The sequence below is a fragment of the Scyliorhinus torazame genome, chromosome 6, assembly GCF_047496885.1.
Source record: "Scyliorhinus torazame isolate Kashiwa2021f chromosome 6, sScyTor2.1, whole genome shotgun sequence".
NCBI classification, from domain to species: domain Eukaryota; kingdom Metazoa; phylum Chordata; class Chondrichthyes; order Carcharhiniformes; family Scyliorhinidae; genus Scyliorhinus; species Scyliorhinus torazame.
The window spans coordinates 239,688,953-239,707,539 of record NC_092712.1 but is presented as its reverse complement, the minus strand read 5'-3'; the positions used below and the strand labels follow the sequence as shown (position 1 = coordinate 239,707,539).

The 18,587-nt window shown below is 47.5% G+C and overlaps 1 protein-coding gene across 2 annotated transcripts in view; it reads right to left on the bottom strand.

Annotated features, from left to right (window-relative positions):
* fbxl7 (F-box and leucine-rich repeat protein 7) overlaps window positions 1–18,587 on the bottom strand; it is a 683,637-nt gene that overhangs the window by 550,781 nt on the left and 114,269 nt on the right. Inside the window, exon 1 of one of the 2 annotated variants that reach the window (XM_072509529.1) lies at window positions 16,961–17,333. The exons of the other annotated variant lie outside the window; for it this stretch is intronic. Coding sequence (XP_072365630.1) covers window positions 16,961–16,997 — 37 coding nt within the window. The 5' untranslated portion in view covers window positions 16,998–17,333. Of the gene's footprint in view, window positions 1–16,960; window positions 17,334–18,587 lie in introns of those variants that run through there. 2 annotated transcript variants of the gene reach the window in all.

Below are 18,587 nucleotides of genomic sequence, written 5' to 3'. Positions count from 1 at the left end.
TGCCCTACCTGCAACAGTAGTGGACTCGGCAACACTAAGGGCATTCAAATGGTCATTGGATAGACATATGGACGATAAGGGAATAGTGTAGATGGGCTTTAGAGTGGTTTCACAGGTCGGCGCAACATCATTACTGCTCTGTAATGTTCTATGTTCTATGAATGAAACCGAGTGACTGTATTTGGGAATTTGGTCCAAAGTGGGAATTTGGTACACAGGGGGAAAGCGGTTCTTTCGGTAAGGTTTACTGCAAGTAGTAATGTGTGCTGAGTGGGGGGTTCAGTGAAGGGTTGAGAGAAGATGCTTTTTTTTCTCTAAAACTAGTATTATTAGAACTAAGTTTTAGCATTATTTTACACACTCAATTGTTTTATCAACATTGTAAAGTTTGCTGGCAGTGCCAAAACCTATTGGGTGGTGCAGGCTTTATTAATTATGAATTAATTATCATTTATTAATTGCACATGGAGATGACAAGGCAGCTGATGTGCTGTGATTACAGGATGTGGGAGCTTCTGGATACCAGTGTGATCCAGGGCGAACACATCTGCAGTAAGTGCTTGCAGCTGCAGGAACTTCGTCTCCGAGCTATTGAGCTGGAGGTCATGTTGGCGACATTGCGGCACAACAGGAAAGGGGAAAGTTACCGAGACATTTTATTCCAGGAGGCAGTCCCACCCTTGGGTTAGGGTCTTCTGACTTGGTGAGTGGTCAGGTACTGGAGGGTGTGACCGCTAGTGAGGCAGGTAAGGGGAACCAGAGAGCAGGATTGCGGGAGCCTTAACCTTTGCCATTGGCCAAGTGTTTGAGGTTTTTCAGCTTATCTGAATGAGAGTAGAGGCTGCCGGGTATATGAGCAAGCTGACCCACGGCACCGTGGCAAGAGAAACCATTCAAGTTGGGGTGATGGGTCAGGGGGCGAAGAAAGTGTTATAAGGAATGTAGAGGTAGTAGGAGATTGCATAGTCAGAGGAATTGACACCAGCAGCAAAGAGAGTGAGCCTAGACAGTTGTAATATCTGGACAGTGACAGGGTTCGGGACATCTTCACGGAGCTGAAGAGGAACTTAGTGGATGGGGAAGGACTTAGTCGTCGTGGTCCATGTAGGTGCCAATGACTTAGGTAGGACAAAGGACATTCTGCATTGTCAGAATGAGGATCTTGGCACCAAATGAAGAAATAGAACGTCAAAAGACATAATCTCTAGATTACTACCTGAGCCGTCAGTGTGGTGGTATGTATTAGGGGTAGTACGGTACCTGTGAAGCCGAGAGGCTATTGGCTGACAGGTCCCGGGTCCTGGTTGGATCTGCCGCCTGCTGGCTCCGCCCTGAAGGCGGAGTATAAGAGCTTGAGTTCTCCCAGCAGCCGCATTCTGTAACTGAGCTGCTGGGGAACAAGTCTTGCTTAATAAAGCCTCCATTGATTTCATCACTTCTCGACTTGAGTGAGTAATTGTTATGCTACAATTTATTAAGCAAGCTTAAAAGCTATGGAGCTCCGGATCGCCCCGGGAGTGTCTGCGAATCAGCCCCCGTGGAGAAAACTCGGCGGACATGTTTAAACACTGGCTAGTATGCTTCGAAGGTTACCTTCGAACGGCCCCCGGCCGGACCACGGAAGATCAGAAAATGCATGTCTTGCATTCCAGGGTGAGCCTGGAGATCTACACGCTCATCGAAGACGCGGAGGATTTCCCGACAGCACTCGCCATGCTGAAAGCAGTCTACATTCGGCCCATAAACCATTTCTACGCACGCCATCAACTCGCGACGAGACAGCAAATCCCCGGAGAATCGCTCGACGAGTTCTACAGCGCACTCTTGATTTTGGGAAGGAACTGCAACTGCCCGTCGGTGAGCGCAAACGAGCACACGGAGCTCCTAATCAGGGATGCTTTTGTGGCAGGTATGACTTCTTCTCAAATTCGCCAAAGACTGTTAGAAAGAGACTCATTAGGACTCACAGAGGCACGGGCCCTTGCGGCCTCCCTCGACGTGGCCTCACAAAATGCCCGCGCCTACGACCCCGACCGCGCGGCAGCCCCTTGGGCTCTGTGGACCCCCGTTGCGACAGACTCCCCGGCACCCCCCACATCCCCCGCAAGCCTGCGCGGCTAGAGCACCAGACCATCCCGTTGGGCCCCGCTGCTATTTTTGCGGGCAGGCGAAACACCCCCGGCAATGCTGCCCGGCCCGCTCAGCTATTTGTAAAAGCTGCGGCAAAAAGGGGCATTACGCAGTGGTGTGCCAGTCCCGGGGGGTCGCCGCAATCTCCGGGGGAAAACGGGGACAGCAGACCCAACTCCCCCCAGCGCTCCATGTGTGGCCCGCGGGCGCCGCCATTTTGGGCCCCGGACACCACGCGGGGAGGATGGACGCTGCCATCTTGTGACCCCCCGGGCCACGTGCGATCCATGGACGCCACCATCTTGGCTGATAGCCAAGGACCCCAGCATAGACGGCTCCACGGGGTCGGAAGAAAGCGCCACGGTGCAGCAACCAAGACTGGCTTTGGTGACCCTGGACCAATCGCGGCCCCGGACGCTCCAAACGGCAACGACAACGGTACTGGTCAACGGGTACGCGACGCCATGCCTAATCGACTCTGGGAACACGGAAAGTTTTATCCACCCGGACACGGTAAGACGCTGTTTTCTCTCTATTCGTCCGAGTACCCAAAAGATTTTTCTGGCAGCGGGATCCCATTCCGTAGAGATCAAAGGGTTCTGCATCGCGAACCTAATGGTGCAAGGGAGGGAGTTTAAGAATTATAGGCTTTATGTCCTTCCCCAACTCTGCGTTTCCAGTCTCTTGGGGTTAGATTTCCAGTGTAACCTCCAGAGCCTTACATTCCAATTCGGCGGCCCAATACCCCCACTCACTATCTGCAGCCTTGCGACCATCAAGGTTGAACCGCCTTCCTTGTTTGTGAACCTCACCCCGGATTGCAAACCCATCGCCACTAGGAGCAGACGGTACAGCGCCCAGGACTGAACATTTATCCGGTCTGAAGTCCAGCGGCTGCTGAAGGAAGGCATAATACAGGCCAGCAATAGTCCCTGGAGAGCCCAGGTGGTAGTTGTGAAGACCGGGGAGAAGCAGAGGATGGTCGTAGACTATAGTCAGACCATCAATAGGTACACGCAGCTCGATGCGTACCCTCTTCCCTGCATATCCGACATGGTCAATCGGATTGCACAGTACAAGGTCTTTTCCACCGTGGACCTCAAGTCCGCATACCACCAGCTCCCCATCCGCCCGAGTGACCGCAAGTACATGGCCTTCGAGGCAGACGGGCGGCTCTACCACTTCCTAAGGGTTCCATTCAGCGTCACGAACGGAGTCTCGGTCTTCCAACGGGAGATGGCCCGAATGGTTGACCAGCACGGGTTGCGGGCCATGTTCCCATACCTCGACAATGTAACCATCTGCAGCCATGACCAGCAGGACCACGACGCCAACCTCCGCAAATTCCTCCAGACCGCTAATGCCCTGAACCTCACCTATAACGAGGGAAAATGCGTTTTTAGCACCAACCGTCTGGCCATCCTGGGATACGCAGTGCGCAATGGAGTGATAGGCCCCGACCCCGAACGCATGTGCCCCCTTATGGAATTTCCCCTCCCCTACTGCTCCAAAGCACTGAAACGCTGCCTGGGCTTCTTTTCGTATTACGCCCAGTGAGTTCCCCAGTACGCAGACATGGCCCGCCCGTTAATACAGTCCACTACCTTCCCCCTGTCGACAGAGGCCCGCTAGGCCTTCGGCCGCATCAAAGCGGATATCGCAAAGGCCACAATGCACGCAATCGACGAGTCCCTCCCCTTCCAGGTCGAGAGCGATGTAGCTCTGGCGGCCACTCTCAAACAAGCGGGCAGACCCGTGGCCTTTTTCTCCCGGACCCTCCACACCTCAGAAATCCGCCACTCCTCAGTGGAAAAGGAAGCCCAAGCCATAGTGGAAACTGTGCGACATTGGAGGCATTACCTGCCCGGCAGGAGATTCACTCTCCTCACTGACCAACGGTCGGCAGCCTTTATGTTCGATAATGCACAGCGGGGCAAAATCAAGAATGACAAGATCTTGAGGTGGAGGATTGAGCTCTCCACCTATAACTATGAGATCTTGTATCGTCCCGGAAAGCTGAACGAGCCGTCCGATGCCCTATCCCGCGGCACATGTGTCAACGCAAAAGTAGACCGCCTCCAAGCCCTCCACGAGGACCTCTGCCATCTGGGGGTCACTCGATTCTACCATATCGTGAAGTCCCGCAACCTCCCCTACTCGGTTGAGGACCGTACAGCCACCAGGAACTGCCAAATCTGCACAGAGTGCAAACCGCATTTTTCAGGCCAGATAGAACGCAACTGATAAAGGCTTCCCGTCCCTTTGAACGCCTCTGTTTGGATTTCAAAGGCCCCCTCCCCTCCACCGACCGCAACGTATACTTCCTGAACGTGGTGGACGAGTACTCCTGTTTCCCCTTCGCCATCCCCTGCCCCGACATGATAGCGGCCACAGTCATTAAAGCCCTCGGCACCATCTTTACACTGTTCGGTTTCCCCGCGTACATCCATAGCGACAGGGGGTCCTCCTTCATGAGTGACGAGCTGCGTCAGTTCCTGCTCAGCAAGGGCATTGCCTCGAGCAGGACGACCAGCTACAACCCCGGGGGAACGGTCAGGTAGAGAGGGGGAACAGTACGGTCTGGAAGACTGTCCTACTGGCCCTACGGTCCAGAAACTCCCAGTTTCCCGGTGGCAGGAAGTCCTCCCGGAAGCCCTCCACTCCATCCGGTCGCTGCTGTGTACCACCACTAACCAAACGCCTCACAAGCGCCTCCTTGTCTTCCCTAGGAAGTCCTCCTCCGGAATGTCGCTGCCGACCTGGCTGGCAGCCCCAGGACCCATCTTGCTCCGAAATCATGTGCTGGCGCACAAATCGGACCCGTTGGTCGAGAAGGTTCACCTTCTCCACGCAAACCCTCAGTACGCCTACGTGGCGTACCCCGACGGCCGACAGGACATGGTCTCCCTACGGGACCTGGCGCCCGCTGGAAACACACACACACTCCCAACACCGATCACCCCCTCCCTGCCACCGGCGCACCCCACGACCGCTCGTTTCCCGGGTGGATCGGTCCTCCTCCCGTGCCCGCCCAGGAGTAAAGAAACAGGGACGAACAGCGCAACGCTCCCAGAGACGACAGTGCCCGAACCAGCACCTGCACCACCACTGGGGCTGAGGTGATCGACAAGGACGACCAGGGCACCCGCTCAACTCGTGGAATCCGCGTGATACAACAAGAAAGGAAGAACAAACTTGTAAATAATTCTGACAACCTGTACATAGTTGACTGTTGGGCTAAATGCATAGCCACTGTACGAAATCAGTTCCAGGACCAGCCTTGTAAACCCCTACCACCATGCGAACCACCACCCCGCCGGTTTTTTTTTAACAAAGGGTGAATGTGGTGGTATGTATTAGGGGTAGTACGGTACCTGTGAAGCCGAGAGGCTGTTGGCTGACAGGTCCCGGGTCCTGGTTGGATCTGCCGCCTGCTGGCTCCACCCTGAAGGCGGAGTATAAGAGCTCGAGTTCTCCCAGCAGCCGCATTCTGTAACTGAGCTGCTGAGGAACATGTCTTGCTTAATAAAGCCTCGATTGATTTCATCTCTTCTCGACTTACCATAAAACCATAAGACATAGGAGTGGAAGTAAGGCCATTCGGCCCATCGAGTCCACTCCACCATTCAATCATGGTTGATTTCAACTCCATTTACCCGCTCTCTCTCCATAGCCCTTAATTCCTCGAGAAATCAAGAATTTATCAACTTCTGTCTTAAAGACACTCAACGTCCCGACTTGAGTGAGTAATTGTTGCGCTACAGTCAGCAAAACAGCATCAGGCAAATTAGATGAGGAAGAGGAATGCATGGCTCAAACTGGTGTGGGAGAGGTGGGTACCGGCATCAGTACTGGGGAAAGTGGATCTGTAACTTTGGGACAGTCCATGTCTGAACCGTACTGGGACCAGTGTTCTTGTGAGCTGAAAACTAGGGTAATAGAGAGGGTTTTAAACTACGTAATGGGGGCAAGGAATCAAATTTGGGAAGATGTTGTAAATTAAAGAGTGGATACAAGGCAAAAAGAGAAAGGTAATATTACAGGAAATGAAAACCAGACTATGACAGGAAGGGATAGAGAGTACAAATCTAACAGTAAATCAACAGATGAGACTAGAGATTATAAAAAGAATAAAAGGATAAAACTAAAGGCTCTGGGTGGGATTCTCCGTCCCGCTGCACCCGTTTTCCAATGCAGCACTCCCCCATCGGCAGTGGGATTCTCCGTCTCAGCAGCCGGCCAATGGTGTTTCCCATTGTGGGCACTCCACGCCATCGGGAAATCCGTGGGCACGAGTGCACTGCCGGTGAAACGGAGGATCCTGCCGATGGAGGATCCAGCCTTCTATATCTGAATGTACGAAGCCTGCAAAATAAAACATGAACTGAGACCACATATAGAAAGAAAGAAATATGATTTGATAGCCATTCCAGAGACATAAATGCAAGAGGACATGGGTTGGGGCGTGAACATTAAAGGGTACAGGACCTTTTGGAACGACACAAAGAATGAAAATGATGGAGGGATGACTGTTTGTTAATGATGGTATTAGCACAATAGAGAGGGATTACATAATTTCAGAAAACCAGGATGTGGAAATGGTTTGGGTAGAGATGAGAAATGTTAGAGGCAAGATGTCACTTGTGGGAGTCATGTACAGGCCACCTAACAGTGACCACATGGTAAGGTGAAGCATAAAGGAAAAAATAATGGGAGCTCTTCAGAAACGTGATAATTGTAGGAGATTTTAAATGATCTCAGAGAGTTAAATAAGGGCAATTAGGAAGGCAAGAAAGCAGTGCTGGTTAAAGTGAATTGGAAAATTAGGTTAAAAACTAAGTCAACAGAGATGTGGTTGCAAACATAGAAGGGATTATTTTAGAATACATAAAATAGATGAATTCCAACAAGAAAGAAGAAGTCCATGAGAAGGACACCCCATCTATAGTTAAATAGAAAGGTTAAAGATAGTATGAAATTAAAAGGGCGGCACGGTGGTGCAGTGGTTAGCATTGCTGCCTCACGGCGCCGAGGTTCCAGGTTCGATCCCGGTTCTGGGTCACTGTCTGTGTGGAGTTTGCACATTCTCCCAGTGTTTGCGTGGGTTTCTCCCCCACAACCCAAAGATGTACAGGGTAGGTGGATTGGCTAAACTAAATTGTCCCTTAATTGGAAAAAAAAAATTTAATTTAAAAAAGAAAGTGAGTCTGGAGGATATTGGAAAACAAGGAAATAGCTGATGAATTAAACAGGTATTTTGCATATATTCACTACATAGGATGTAGAGGATTCTGGATAACCCAGAAGCAGCTATAAATCATGAAATGGAAGGGAGGGAGGAACTCCGGAAAATTACAATCACCAGAGTAGTAATACTGAGTAAATTGTTTGAGCTGTCGGATGACAAGTGCCAAGGTCCTGATGTGCTTCACCCTAGGCTCTTAAAAGAAACGACCGATGAGATGGTTGATGCATTGGTTTTAATTTTCTGAAACTCCCTGGATTCAGGGAAGGTCCCATTAGATTCGAAGATAGCAAATGTAACTTATTATTCAAAAAGGGAGGGAGACAGAAAACATCTGTCATAGGAAAAATGTTAGCAGCTATAACTAAAGAAGCTATAGCAGTGCGCTTCAAGGTAATCAGCCAGGGCAACATTTTCCTAGAACATTTCTAAATGTTGTTCCCGGCGGGAAAAACAGTGTGATTCCTGCCGGGTGTGTCAGCGCATTCCAGATCGCAATTCACCCACATTTAAACATTTGTTTGCAGCTTGCTGTGATTCCCGCCGAGAAAGATACATGCTGGATCGAAAGAGAGATTTAAAAATCACCAGATAACCCTACACACTACCCCCTCCAGCATTCACTGGCATCAGTGCCCCCTTCGCCCCCAATCATTACTCCCAGTACCATCCCCTCCAAATGAGCAAAACCCCGCTATGGTGTCGCTAAAGGCCTCTTCCCCCCCTTTTAGGCCCTGCTCACTTCATACAAAGTACAAAGAACAATGCAGCACAGGTACAGGCCTTTCGGCCCTCCAAGTCTGTACCGGCCATGCCACCACTCATGCTCCCCTTCATCAGGTGCCCGCCTCCCACTTCAACCCCTGCCCATCTGGCAGTGCCCATTAGGCATTCCATATTATATGTCACAGTGCCCACCATGCTACCAACTTGGCACTACCAGCTTGGTGCTGGCCAGCCATGTCCCTGACTCCCCGGGGGCTCCAATGGCCTCAGAGACCCCAACGTGGTCACACTCGCACAAGAATCTCCAGCCATATAAGGTTTGCGTCTGCTCAAACAGGGCCGGAGAATCGTCCCCACAGCGTTAACATGTTTTTGTGAAATGGAAATCATGTTTAGCCAACTTATTGGAGTTCTTTAAGGAAGTAATCTGTGTTGTGGATAAAGGGGAACTAGTGGATGGACTGTAAATAGATTTCCAGACATTTGTTAAGTTCCACACCAAATGTTATTGCAAAAATTACAAGTTAAAGGTATGGGGGTATCATATTTGCATGGAAAGAAAATTAGCTGGCTAAGAGAAAGCAGAGAGTAGGAACAAATGACTTATTTCAGGTTGGCAAGATGTAACAAGTGGTATGCCACAGGCATTAGTGCCGTGGTCTCAATGGTTTTACAATTCATATAAATTACTTGGATGAAGGGACTGAAGGTATGGTTGCCAAATTTGCTAACAATAGATCGGAAAATAAATTGTGAGGAGGACATAACGAGGCTACAAAGGGACATGGATAGGTTAAGGGGGTGGGCAAAGGAAGATTGTAAATGTGTTGGAAGCAGTTCAGAAAAGGTTTATTAGACTAATATCTGGACTGGACAGGTTGTCTTATGAGGAAAGGTGAACAGGCTAGGATTGTATACACTGGAGTTTAGAAGAGTAAGAGGGGTCCTGATAGGGTGGATGTGGAGAGGATGGTTCCTTCTCTGGGAGAATCTAGAATGAGGGGTCACTGTTTAAAAATAAGAGGTCACTCATTTAAAACAGAGATCAGGCAAAATTCCTTTGAGGGTTGTGTGAGTCTTTGAAACTTTCATCTTGAAAAGGTGGTGGAAGCAGAGTCTAAGGCAGAGGAGGATAAAATCTTGGTAAGAAAGGGAGTAATAAGTTATTGAGGATGGGCAAAATACAATTTTCAGATTATTATTAGATTAGGCAGGATCTTATTAAATGGCAGAGAGGTCTCAAGGGGCTGAATGGTCTACTCATGAACAAAGAACAAAGAAATGTACAGCACAGGAACAGACCCTTCGGCCCTCCAAGCCCGTGCCGACCATGCTGCCCGACTAAACTACAATCTTCTACACTTCCTGGGTCCGTATCCCTCTATTCCCATCCTATTCATGTATTTGTCAAGATGCCCCTTAAATGCCACTATCGTCCCTGCTTCCACCACCTCCTCCGGCAGCGAGTTCCAGGCACCCACTACCCTCTGCGTAAAAAACTTGCCTCGTACATCTACTCTAAACCTTGCCCCTCTCACCTTAAACCTATGCCCCCTAGTAATTGACCCCCCTACCCTGGGGAAAAGCCTCTGACTATCCACTCTGTCTATGCCCCTCATAATGTTGTAGACCTCTATCAGGTCTCCCCTCAACCTCTGTCGTTCCAGTGAGATCAAACCGAGTTTATTCAACCGCTCCTCATAGCTAATGCCCTCCATACCAGGCAACATTCTGGTAAATCTCTTCTGCACCCTCTCTAAAGCCTCCACATCCTTCTGGTAGTGTGGCGACCAGAATTGAACACTATACTCCAAGTGTGGCCTAACTAAGGTTCTATACAGCGGCAACATGACTTGCCAATTCTTACACTCAATGCACCGGCCAATGAAGGCAAGCATGCCGTATGCCTTCTTGACTACCTTCTCCACCTGTGTTGCCCCTTTCAATGACCTGTGGACCTGTACTCCTAGATCTCTTTGACTTTCAATACTCTTGAGGGTTCTACCATTCACTGTATATTCCCTACCTGCATTCGACCTTCCAAAATGCATTACCTCACATTTGTCCGGATTAAACTCCATCTGCCATCTCTCCGCCCAAGTCTCCAAACAATCTAAATCCTGCTGTATCCTCCGACAGTCCTCATCGCTATCCGCAATTCCACCAACCTTTGTGTCGTCTGCAAAGTTACTAATCAGACCAGTTACATTTTCCTCAAATCATTTATATATACTACAAAGAGCAAAGGTCCCAGCACTGATCCCTGTGGAACACCACTGGTCACAGCCCTCCAATTAGAAAAGCATCCTTCCATTGCTACTCTCTGCCTTCTATGGCCTAGCCAGTTCTGTATCCACCTTGCCAGCTCACCCCTGATCCCGTGTGACTTCACCTTTTGTACTAGTCTACCATGAGGGACCTTGTCAAAGGCCTTACTGAAGTCCATATAGACAACATCCACTGCCCTACCTACATCAATCATCTTAGTGACCTCCTCGAAAAACTCTATCAAGTTAGTGAGACACGACCTTCCCTTCACAAAACCGTGCTGCCTCTCACTAATACGTCTATTTGCTTCCAAATGGGAGTAGATCCTGTCTTGAAGAATTCTCTCCAGTAATTTACCTACCACTGAAGTAAGGCTCACCGGCCTGTAGTTCCCGGGATTATCCTTGCTACCCTTCTTAAACAGAGGAACAACATTGGCTATTCTCCAGTCCTCCGGGACATCCCCTGAAGACAGCGAGGATCCAAAGATTTCTGTCAAGGCCTCAGCAATTTCCTCTCCAGCCTCCTTCAGTATTCTGGGGTAGATCCCATCAGCCCCTGGGGACTTAGCTACCTTAATATTTTTTAAGACACCCAACACCTCGTCTTTTTGGATCTCAATGTGACCCAGGCTATCTACACACCCTTCTCCAGACTCAACATCTACCAATTTCTTCTCTTTGGTGAATACTGATGCAAAGTATTCATTTAGTACCTCGCCCATTTCCTCTGGCTCCACACATAGATTCCCTTGCCTATCCTTCAGTGGGCCAACCCTTTCCCTGGCTACCCTCTTGCTTTTTATGTACGTGTAAAAAGCCTTGGGATTTTCCTTAACCCTATTTGCCAATGACTTTTCGTGACCCCTTCTAGCCCTCCTGACTCCTTGCTTAAGTTCCTTCCTACTTTCCTTATATTCCACGCAGGCTTCGTCTGTTCCCAGCCTTTTAGCCCTGACAAATGCCTCCTTTTTCTTTTTGACGAGGCCTACAATATCTCTCGTCATCCAAGGTTCCCGAAAATTGCCGTATTTATCCTTCTTCCTCACAGGAACATGCCGGTCCTGAATTCCTTTCAACTGCCACTTGAAAGCCTCCCACATGTCAGATGTTGATTTGCCCTCAAACATCCGCCCCCAATCTATGTTCTTCAGTTCCCGCCTAATATTGTTATAATTAGCCTTCCCCCAATTTAGCACATTCATCCTAGGACCACTCTTATCCTTGTCCACCAGTACTTTAAAACTTACTGAATTGTGGTCACTGTTACCGAAATGCTCCCCTACTGAAACATCTACCACCTGGCCGGGCTCATTCCCCAATACCAGGTCCAGTACCGCCCCTTCCCTAGTTGGACTGTCTACATATTGTTTTAAGAAGCCCTCCTGGATGCTCCTTACAAACTCCGCCCCGTCTAAGCCCCTGGCACTAAGTGAGTCCCAGCCAATATTGGGGAAGTTGAAGTCTCCCATCACCACAACCCTGTTGTTTTTACTCTTTTCCAAAATCTGTCTACCTATCTGCTCCTCTATCTCCCGCTGGCTGTTGGGAGGCCTGTAGTAAACCCCCAACATTGTGACTGCACCCTTCTTATTCCTGATCTCTACCCATATAGCCTCACTGCCCTCTGAGGTGTCCTCCCGCAGTACAGCTGTGATATTCTCCCGAACCAGTAGCGCAACTCCGCCTCCCCTTTTACATCCCCCTCTATCCCGCCTGAAACATCTAAATCCTGGAACGTTTAGCTGCCAATCTTGCCCTTCCCTCACCAGGTCTCTGTAATGGCAACAACATCATAGTTCCAAGTACTAATCCAAGCTCTATGTTCATCTGCCTTACCCGTAATACTTCTTGCATTAAAACGTATGCACTTCAGGCCACCAGACCCGCTGTGTTCAGCAACTTCTCCCTGTCTGCTCTGCCTCAGAGCCCCACTGTCCCTATTCCCTAGTTCTCCCTCAATGCTCTCACCTTCTGACCTATTGCTCCCATGCCCACCCCCCTGCCATACTAGTTTAAACCCTCCCGTGTGACACTAGCGAACCTCGCGGCCAGGATATTTATGCCTCTCCGGTTTAGATGCAACCCGTCCTTCTTATACAGGTCACACCTGCCCCGGAAGAGCTCCCAGTGGTCCAGATAACGGAAACCCTCCCTCCTACACCAGCTGTTTAGCCACGTGTTAGCCACGTACTCCTGCTCCTTGTTTGGATGTTTGTATTGCATGTTTCATAGATTATCATAAAATTTACAGTGCCGAAGGAAGCCATTCGGCCCATCGAGTCTGTACCGGCTCTTGGAAAGAGCACCCTACCCAAGGTCAACACCTCCACCCTATCCCCATAACCCAGTAACCCCACCCAACACTAAGGGCAATTTGGGACACTAAGGGCAATTTATCATGGCCAATCCACCTAACCTGCACATCTTTGGACTGTGGGAGGAAACCGGAGCACCCGGAGGAAACCCACGCACACAGGAGGAGGATGTGCAGACTCCGCACAGACAGTGACCCAAGCCGGAATCGAACCTGGGACCCTGGAGCTGTGAAGCAATTGTGCTATTCACAATGCTACCGTGCTGCCCTATATCCTTGTAGATATGGATCAGATGTAGCATGGTTTATGTATCTCGCTTCAAAAATTACAGTCCAACCTGTTAGGTCATTAACACTGAATACTGAGTTTTACTGGTTGTCAGCTCCCACATCCCAACCTTAGCTCCAAAATTTCTGTATGCTGAAACTGCGTCCGTAAGCCACCAGAACACTGGATGATGCAAAGCTGCAGCCCAGTCCACCTCTATTCCCAGGAGTGGTACTATTTACCTCAACTTTTCTCCAGCACTAGGACAAAGAGGCCCAGGAAAATCATTTTCAAATTCCAGAACAGGTGCCTGCCAGTTTCCCTATTAATTTGCTCCAAATAGAAGTTCCATTGCAAAATATTTGTGTATTCTTATAATCCAAGGTCAAATAGTTGTCTCACCTTCTGGCCAAATAAATGTCTTTAGCCAGTTTGCATCATGAATTCTGCATTGTACAATATCAGTTACCAACTTGCTTGCTGCCATTTCAAGTTATTTAAGTGTTTTAGGAGATTGCCTCAATTCATACCATGTCCCATTAAAGGGAAGAAATGTTTTCCACCAAAATATTTTAAACTTCTACACATTCACAGGAAAGCAGGTCGCATTTAACAATTGTCTTTCAACATGCCTGAGGAGAGAAAGATGAAATAGCAGAACATGAAATAAATCAGGTAGGAGCAGAGATTCCTACTGCGCGGCTACCCTGAGAACATATTAATAACTTAAAAGTGTTTCCAGTCTTCTCACTGCCATCCAATGGATAACTGTGACACTTACTTGTTCTGCAGCTAGATTGTCAGAAAGGCATCTGGGAATGTTTGCTGGATAGTTTGTGTGAGAGAATCTGGGAATCATGATTTGATGATTCGGCAACAACTTAATTATTGTTCTATCATACAACTACCAGGATAATAGAAGGCAAATTAGATGGATCACAGTCTTTTGATAACTAGCAATTCCTAGTAGCTCCAGTTCTTCTGATCATTCACGCTTTTGCCTGACACTTCTTTCATTTACTGCCAAAGTGTAGTTTCCATAATCAAACTGTGCTACCTATGATCTGAACCTTACATTATTATGTAGCTAGTGGTGTCCCTCAGGGATCAGTGTTGGGCCCACAACTGTTCACAATTTACATAGATGATTTGGAGTTGGGGACCAAGGGCAATGTGTCCAAGTTTGCAGACGACACTAAGATAAGTGGTAAAGCAAAAAGTGCAGAGGACACTGGAAGTCTGCAGAGGGATTTGGATAGGCTAAGTGAATGGGCTAGGGGCTGGCAGATGGAATACAATGTTGACAAATGTGAGGTTATCCATCTTGGTAGGAATAACAGCAAAAGGGATTATTATTTAAATGATCAAATATTAAAACATGCTGCTGTGCAGAGAGACCTGGGTGTGCTAGTGCATGAGTCGCAGAAAGTTGGTTTTCAGGTGCAACAGGTGATTAAGAAGGCAAATGGAATTTTGTCCTTCATTGCTAGAGGGATGGAGTTTAAGACTAGGGAGGTTATGCTGCAATTGTATAAGGTGTTAGTGAGGCCACACCTGGAGTATTGTGTTCAGTTTTGGTCTCCTTACTTGAGAAAGGACGTACTGGCACTGGAGGGTGTGCAGAGGAGATTCACTAGGTTAATCCCAGAGCTGAAGGGGTTGGATTGCGAGGAGAGGTTGAGTAGACTGGGACTCTACTCGTTGGAATTTAGAAGGATGAGGGGGGATCTTATAGAAACATATAAGATTATGAAGGGAATAGATAGGATAGATGCGGGCAGGTTGTTTCCACTGGCGGGTGAAAGCAGAACTAGGGGGCATAGCCTCAAAATAAGGGGAAGTAGATTTAGGACTGAGTTTAGGAGGAACTTCTTCACCCAAAGGGTTGTGAATCTATGGAATTCCTTGCCCAGTGAAGCAGTAGAGGCTCCTTCATTAAATGTTTTTAAGATAAAGATAGATAGTTTCTTGAAGAATAAAGGGATTAAGGGTTATGGTGTTCGGGCCGGAAAGTGGAGCTGAGTCCACAAAAGATCAGCCATGATCTCATTGAATGGTGGAGCAGGCTCGAGCGGCCAGATGGCCTACTGCTGCTCCTAGTTCTTATGTTCTTATGTATGCAAGAATGGGATAACTGGCGTCAAGACTAATATGTACCCTCTTTTTGTGATAGCATACATCAGAGATAATATGGAACGCTTAAAAGACTCACTATCTTTTGGAGTGGGAAAGCAACTATCATGTTATCATATTATTCCATTATGGCTGAAACTGAGAGTTAAATTTAGTTACAAGCAAAACAATTGCACCAAAACAAACCAAAAACACCCATGGTGCGAACACAATCAGGCGAGAGGCCTTTTCAGAGAAACCAATGCTTCATAGATTCCTGAATACTTGGGGATGATATGTCCTTTGAGATGACCCAAGTGATGTATATGGCATTTTAATACAAGTTCATTCCTCTCTTTCGATTTCTGCACAACACAGCATCTAATGCGAAGAAACCGGAATGGATTTGAAAGTGGAATGCAAACACTAAATTATAGATGGCATTGCAGTATAGATACTCTCTTTGTCAAAAGAAGCTTTTGTGTTACAGCTGATAAAAGCTTGACAAATCAAATGGCAAATTTGTGCTCCCAGCATGGGTCTTACATGCTATGCATACTGGGAATTCAGACACGGAAGTGTGCAGGCCATGCAAGATTGCTCCTGTGTTAACTTAACCTAAAGCTGAATTACACTTGAAATCCTGATATCTGACAAGCTAAATTGCTGTTTCCATCACATTGCTTCCCTTTCTGTCACATTCTTTGCATTTTGTTACGTGTTAAGGTATGGTATAGGCAAATAATACGTTTCCCTCCAGGAGCTACCACATCTCTGCATTAGTTTTCCTTGTTGGTCCATCACATTCATGTTGTAAGTCAGTTTCACAAAGGATTATGCACTCAGCTTTGACTCCACTTTTTATCCTTGAGTTTTAAATTTAGAATCCGAAGAGGTGGAGAGGACAATGCCACTAAAGAGACTGAGTGTCACTCAAGCAAACAGGCCTTTCCTGGTGAAAATATGACTTGCTCCATTGTGAATGGTGGTGGGTGACAACTTCACCTCTTATTCTATAGCCATCTTTAGATACTATTCAATTCTCAACCAAAATAATGTTGTGATTAATTTGGGGGAGTGTAAGCTCTAAAGTTAAAGGCCAAGTCTTAAACGCCTTGAATATTCTGTACATGACTTGGTACCATAGCCCAAACTGGAGCCTCAAAATCTGGAATAAACAACAAATGTTCATCTTACAAAGATTTAGCAATGACGTGAAGTATTTCGAAATCTAGAATTAAAATGAAATTCGAGAAACCGAATGGCCGGACAAAAATTTAAAGGCACGCAACTAAGTTCTGAAAATCAACCGTGACATTCAATCAGAGCTTTAAATCTCAGGAACTGTGATTTACTTCGCTCTTCTACTTCCAGGAAATGATTCGTTTTTTAAAAGATTGAAGTAACAACATTTAGATACACGTCTCCGTTGTTAAATTGTAAGGGATTACACTAAACATTGGACCTGTATATTTGATTAAATCCAGGTAAATATCAGCTAAGCAAATTGTCAGTCCCCATCAACGGCGCTTTAAACCCATGGGTGCAAAGACTGGGAGGCGCTTCATTCCAGTCCCCGGCTTCAAAACCCAGTTTTTATATTCAGCTGGTTTATATTCAGCTTAGTTTTGGTTACGTTGTCGCCAATTCAGTCACATTTCCTTCCCGTTTCACTCAGGCAACCCACTTTTGGAATCACAGGAAGGCAAATAGCCAAAATTCGTCTGAATGAACACTACCGCAGACAGAGAAGTAACATAATAAGTCATTTTAAAAAGAATACGCGACACTGGATGCCTGGAGTCCTGACAAACGTTCAAGGGGAAAAAAAATACTGGGTTAGTCACGTCCTTCTCCAACTTGTATTTACTGAGTCGTAGCTGCATGGAACTCACCCTCACTGCCACACTGTTTCCCATTATTCGCTCCCATCCTCCAGACTTCATACTATATCATCACAGCCCACCGCACCATCCCAAATTCCAGAGAGGGAAAAGGAAACAAGCAGAGCAGGAATCTCGCTGCAAACGGATTCCAGACTCCAGAAAAGGAGGCGGGGGAAACCCTCAACTCAAATTATAATCCACCGGCGCTCGGCGTTTCCTTCTCCTTCCCGACCGATTATGAAATAAATCCTCCTCATTCGTCCACCCGCTTTATAAGACCAAACTCGAGAGAGAGATCCTGCGCTGGGATTGAAAGGTCCGCCGTCCTCCCCAAGTGTCAGCAGCGTCCGAGAGGCTGGAGCGGAGCGTGCCCGTCACTCAGCAACCCAGAGGGGAGAGCTCGAGCCCCGCCCAGCTGTCAATCCCCCTCCCCAGGCCCAAGCAAAACAGCCCCCACCCACACGCAGAGAGCTCCTCCCGCCCCTTAAAGGAAGCCTCGTACACAGTCCGCACGGCACAGGCGGCAAAGTTATATTTAAAAGTCTTACTTTTTCTCAGTTTCCCTCGGAAAAATGTAAAAGTAGAGATTTCTTCAAGGATCAGTGCACAGAAAATGCATCCCCAATTATAATCCAGGGATGGAAATTTAACATCGCCCTGACTAGAGGTTAAGACGGGGTGCGAGGTCAGTGCTGCATCTAACAGCAAATGCAACTTTCACAGGTCATATCACAACTTCTCATGTTATCGAGTACATATAGAACATACAGTGCAGAAGGAGGCCATTCAGCCCATCGAGTCTGCATGGACCCACTTAAGCCCTCACTTGCCCCTACCCCGTAACCCAATAACCCCTCCTAATCTTTTTGGTCACTAAGGGCAATTTATCATTGCCAATCCACCTAACTTGCACGTCTTTGGACTGTAGGAGGAAACCAGAGCACCCGGAGGAAACCCACGCAGACACGGGGAGAACGTGCAGACTCCGCACAGACGGGGAATCGAACCTGGGACCCTGGCGCTGTGAAGCCACAGTGATATCCACTTGTGCTACCGTGCTGCCCACTAAATGTCTTCAATAGAGTGATTACAAAACTGCCAAAGGGAAACGTTTTTTTATGGATGTAGAGTAAAAGTGCTGATAACATGAATATACGGCACAGAAATATTCGGCCTGACCAGTTCTTGATCTCTTGCCCCATTGGAGCCTTTCTCATCTCATTACCACCATTGTAACTAATTCCCTCAAATGCTTATCCAGGTTCCCCTTAATTGGATTTGTTTATTATCACGTGTACCGAGGTATAGTGAAAAGTACTTCTCTGCAAGCCGCTCAAACAGATCATTAAGTACATGAAAATAAAAGAAAAGAAAAAGAAAATACATAATAGGGCAACACAAGGTACACAAAATGCATAGATATTCGCTTCAACTACTCCCAATGGTAGGAAGTTACCAATCATTGGCTGAAGAAGTTGCTTTAGTTCCCTACTGGATTTTGTGGTGCCTGTCTCACATTGATGGTCTGTAGTTAGGCTCTTCGTCACAAGAGAAAATATTCTCTCTGTATCCACTCTCAAAACGTTTCATTATTTTAAAAATATCTATCAAATTATCCCTCGACATCTCTTTCAAG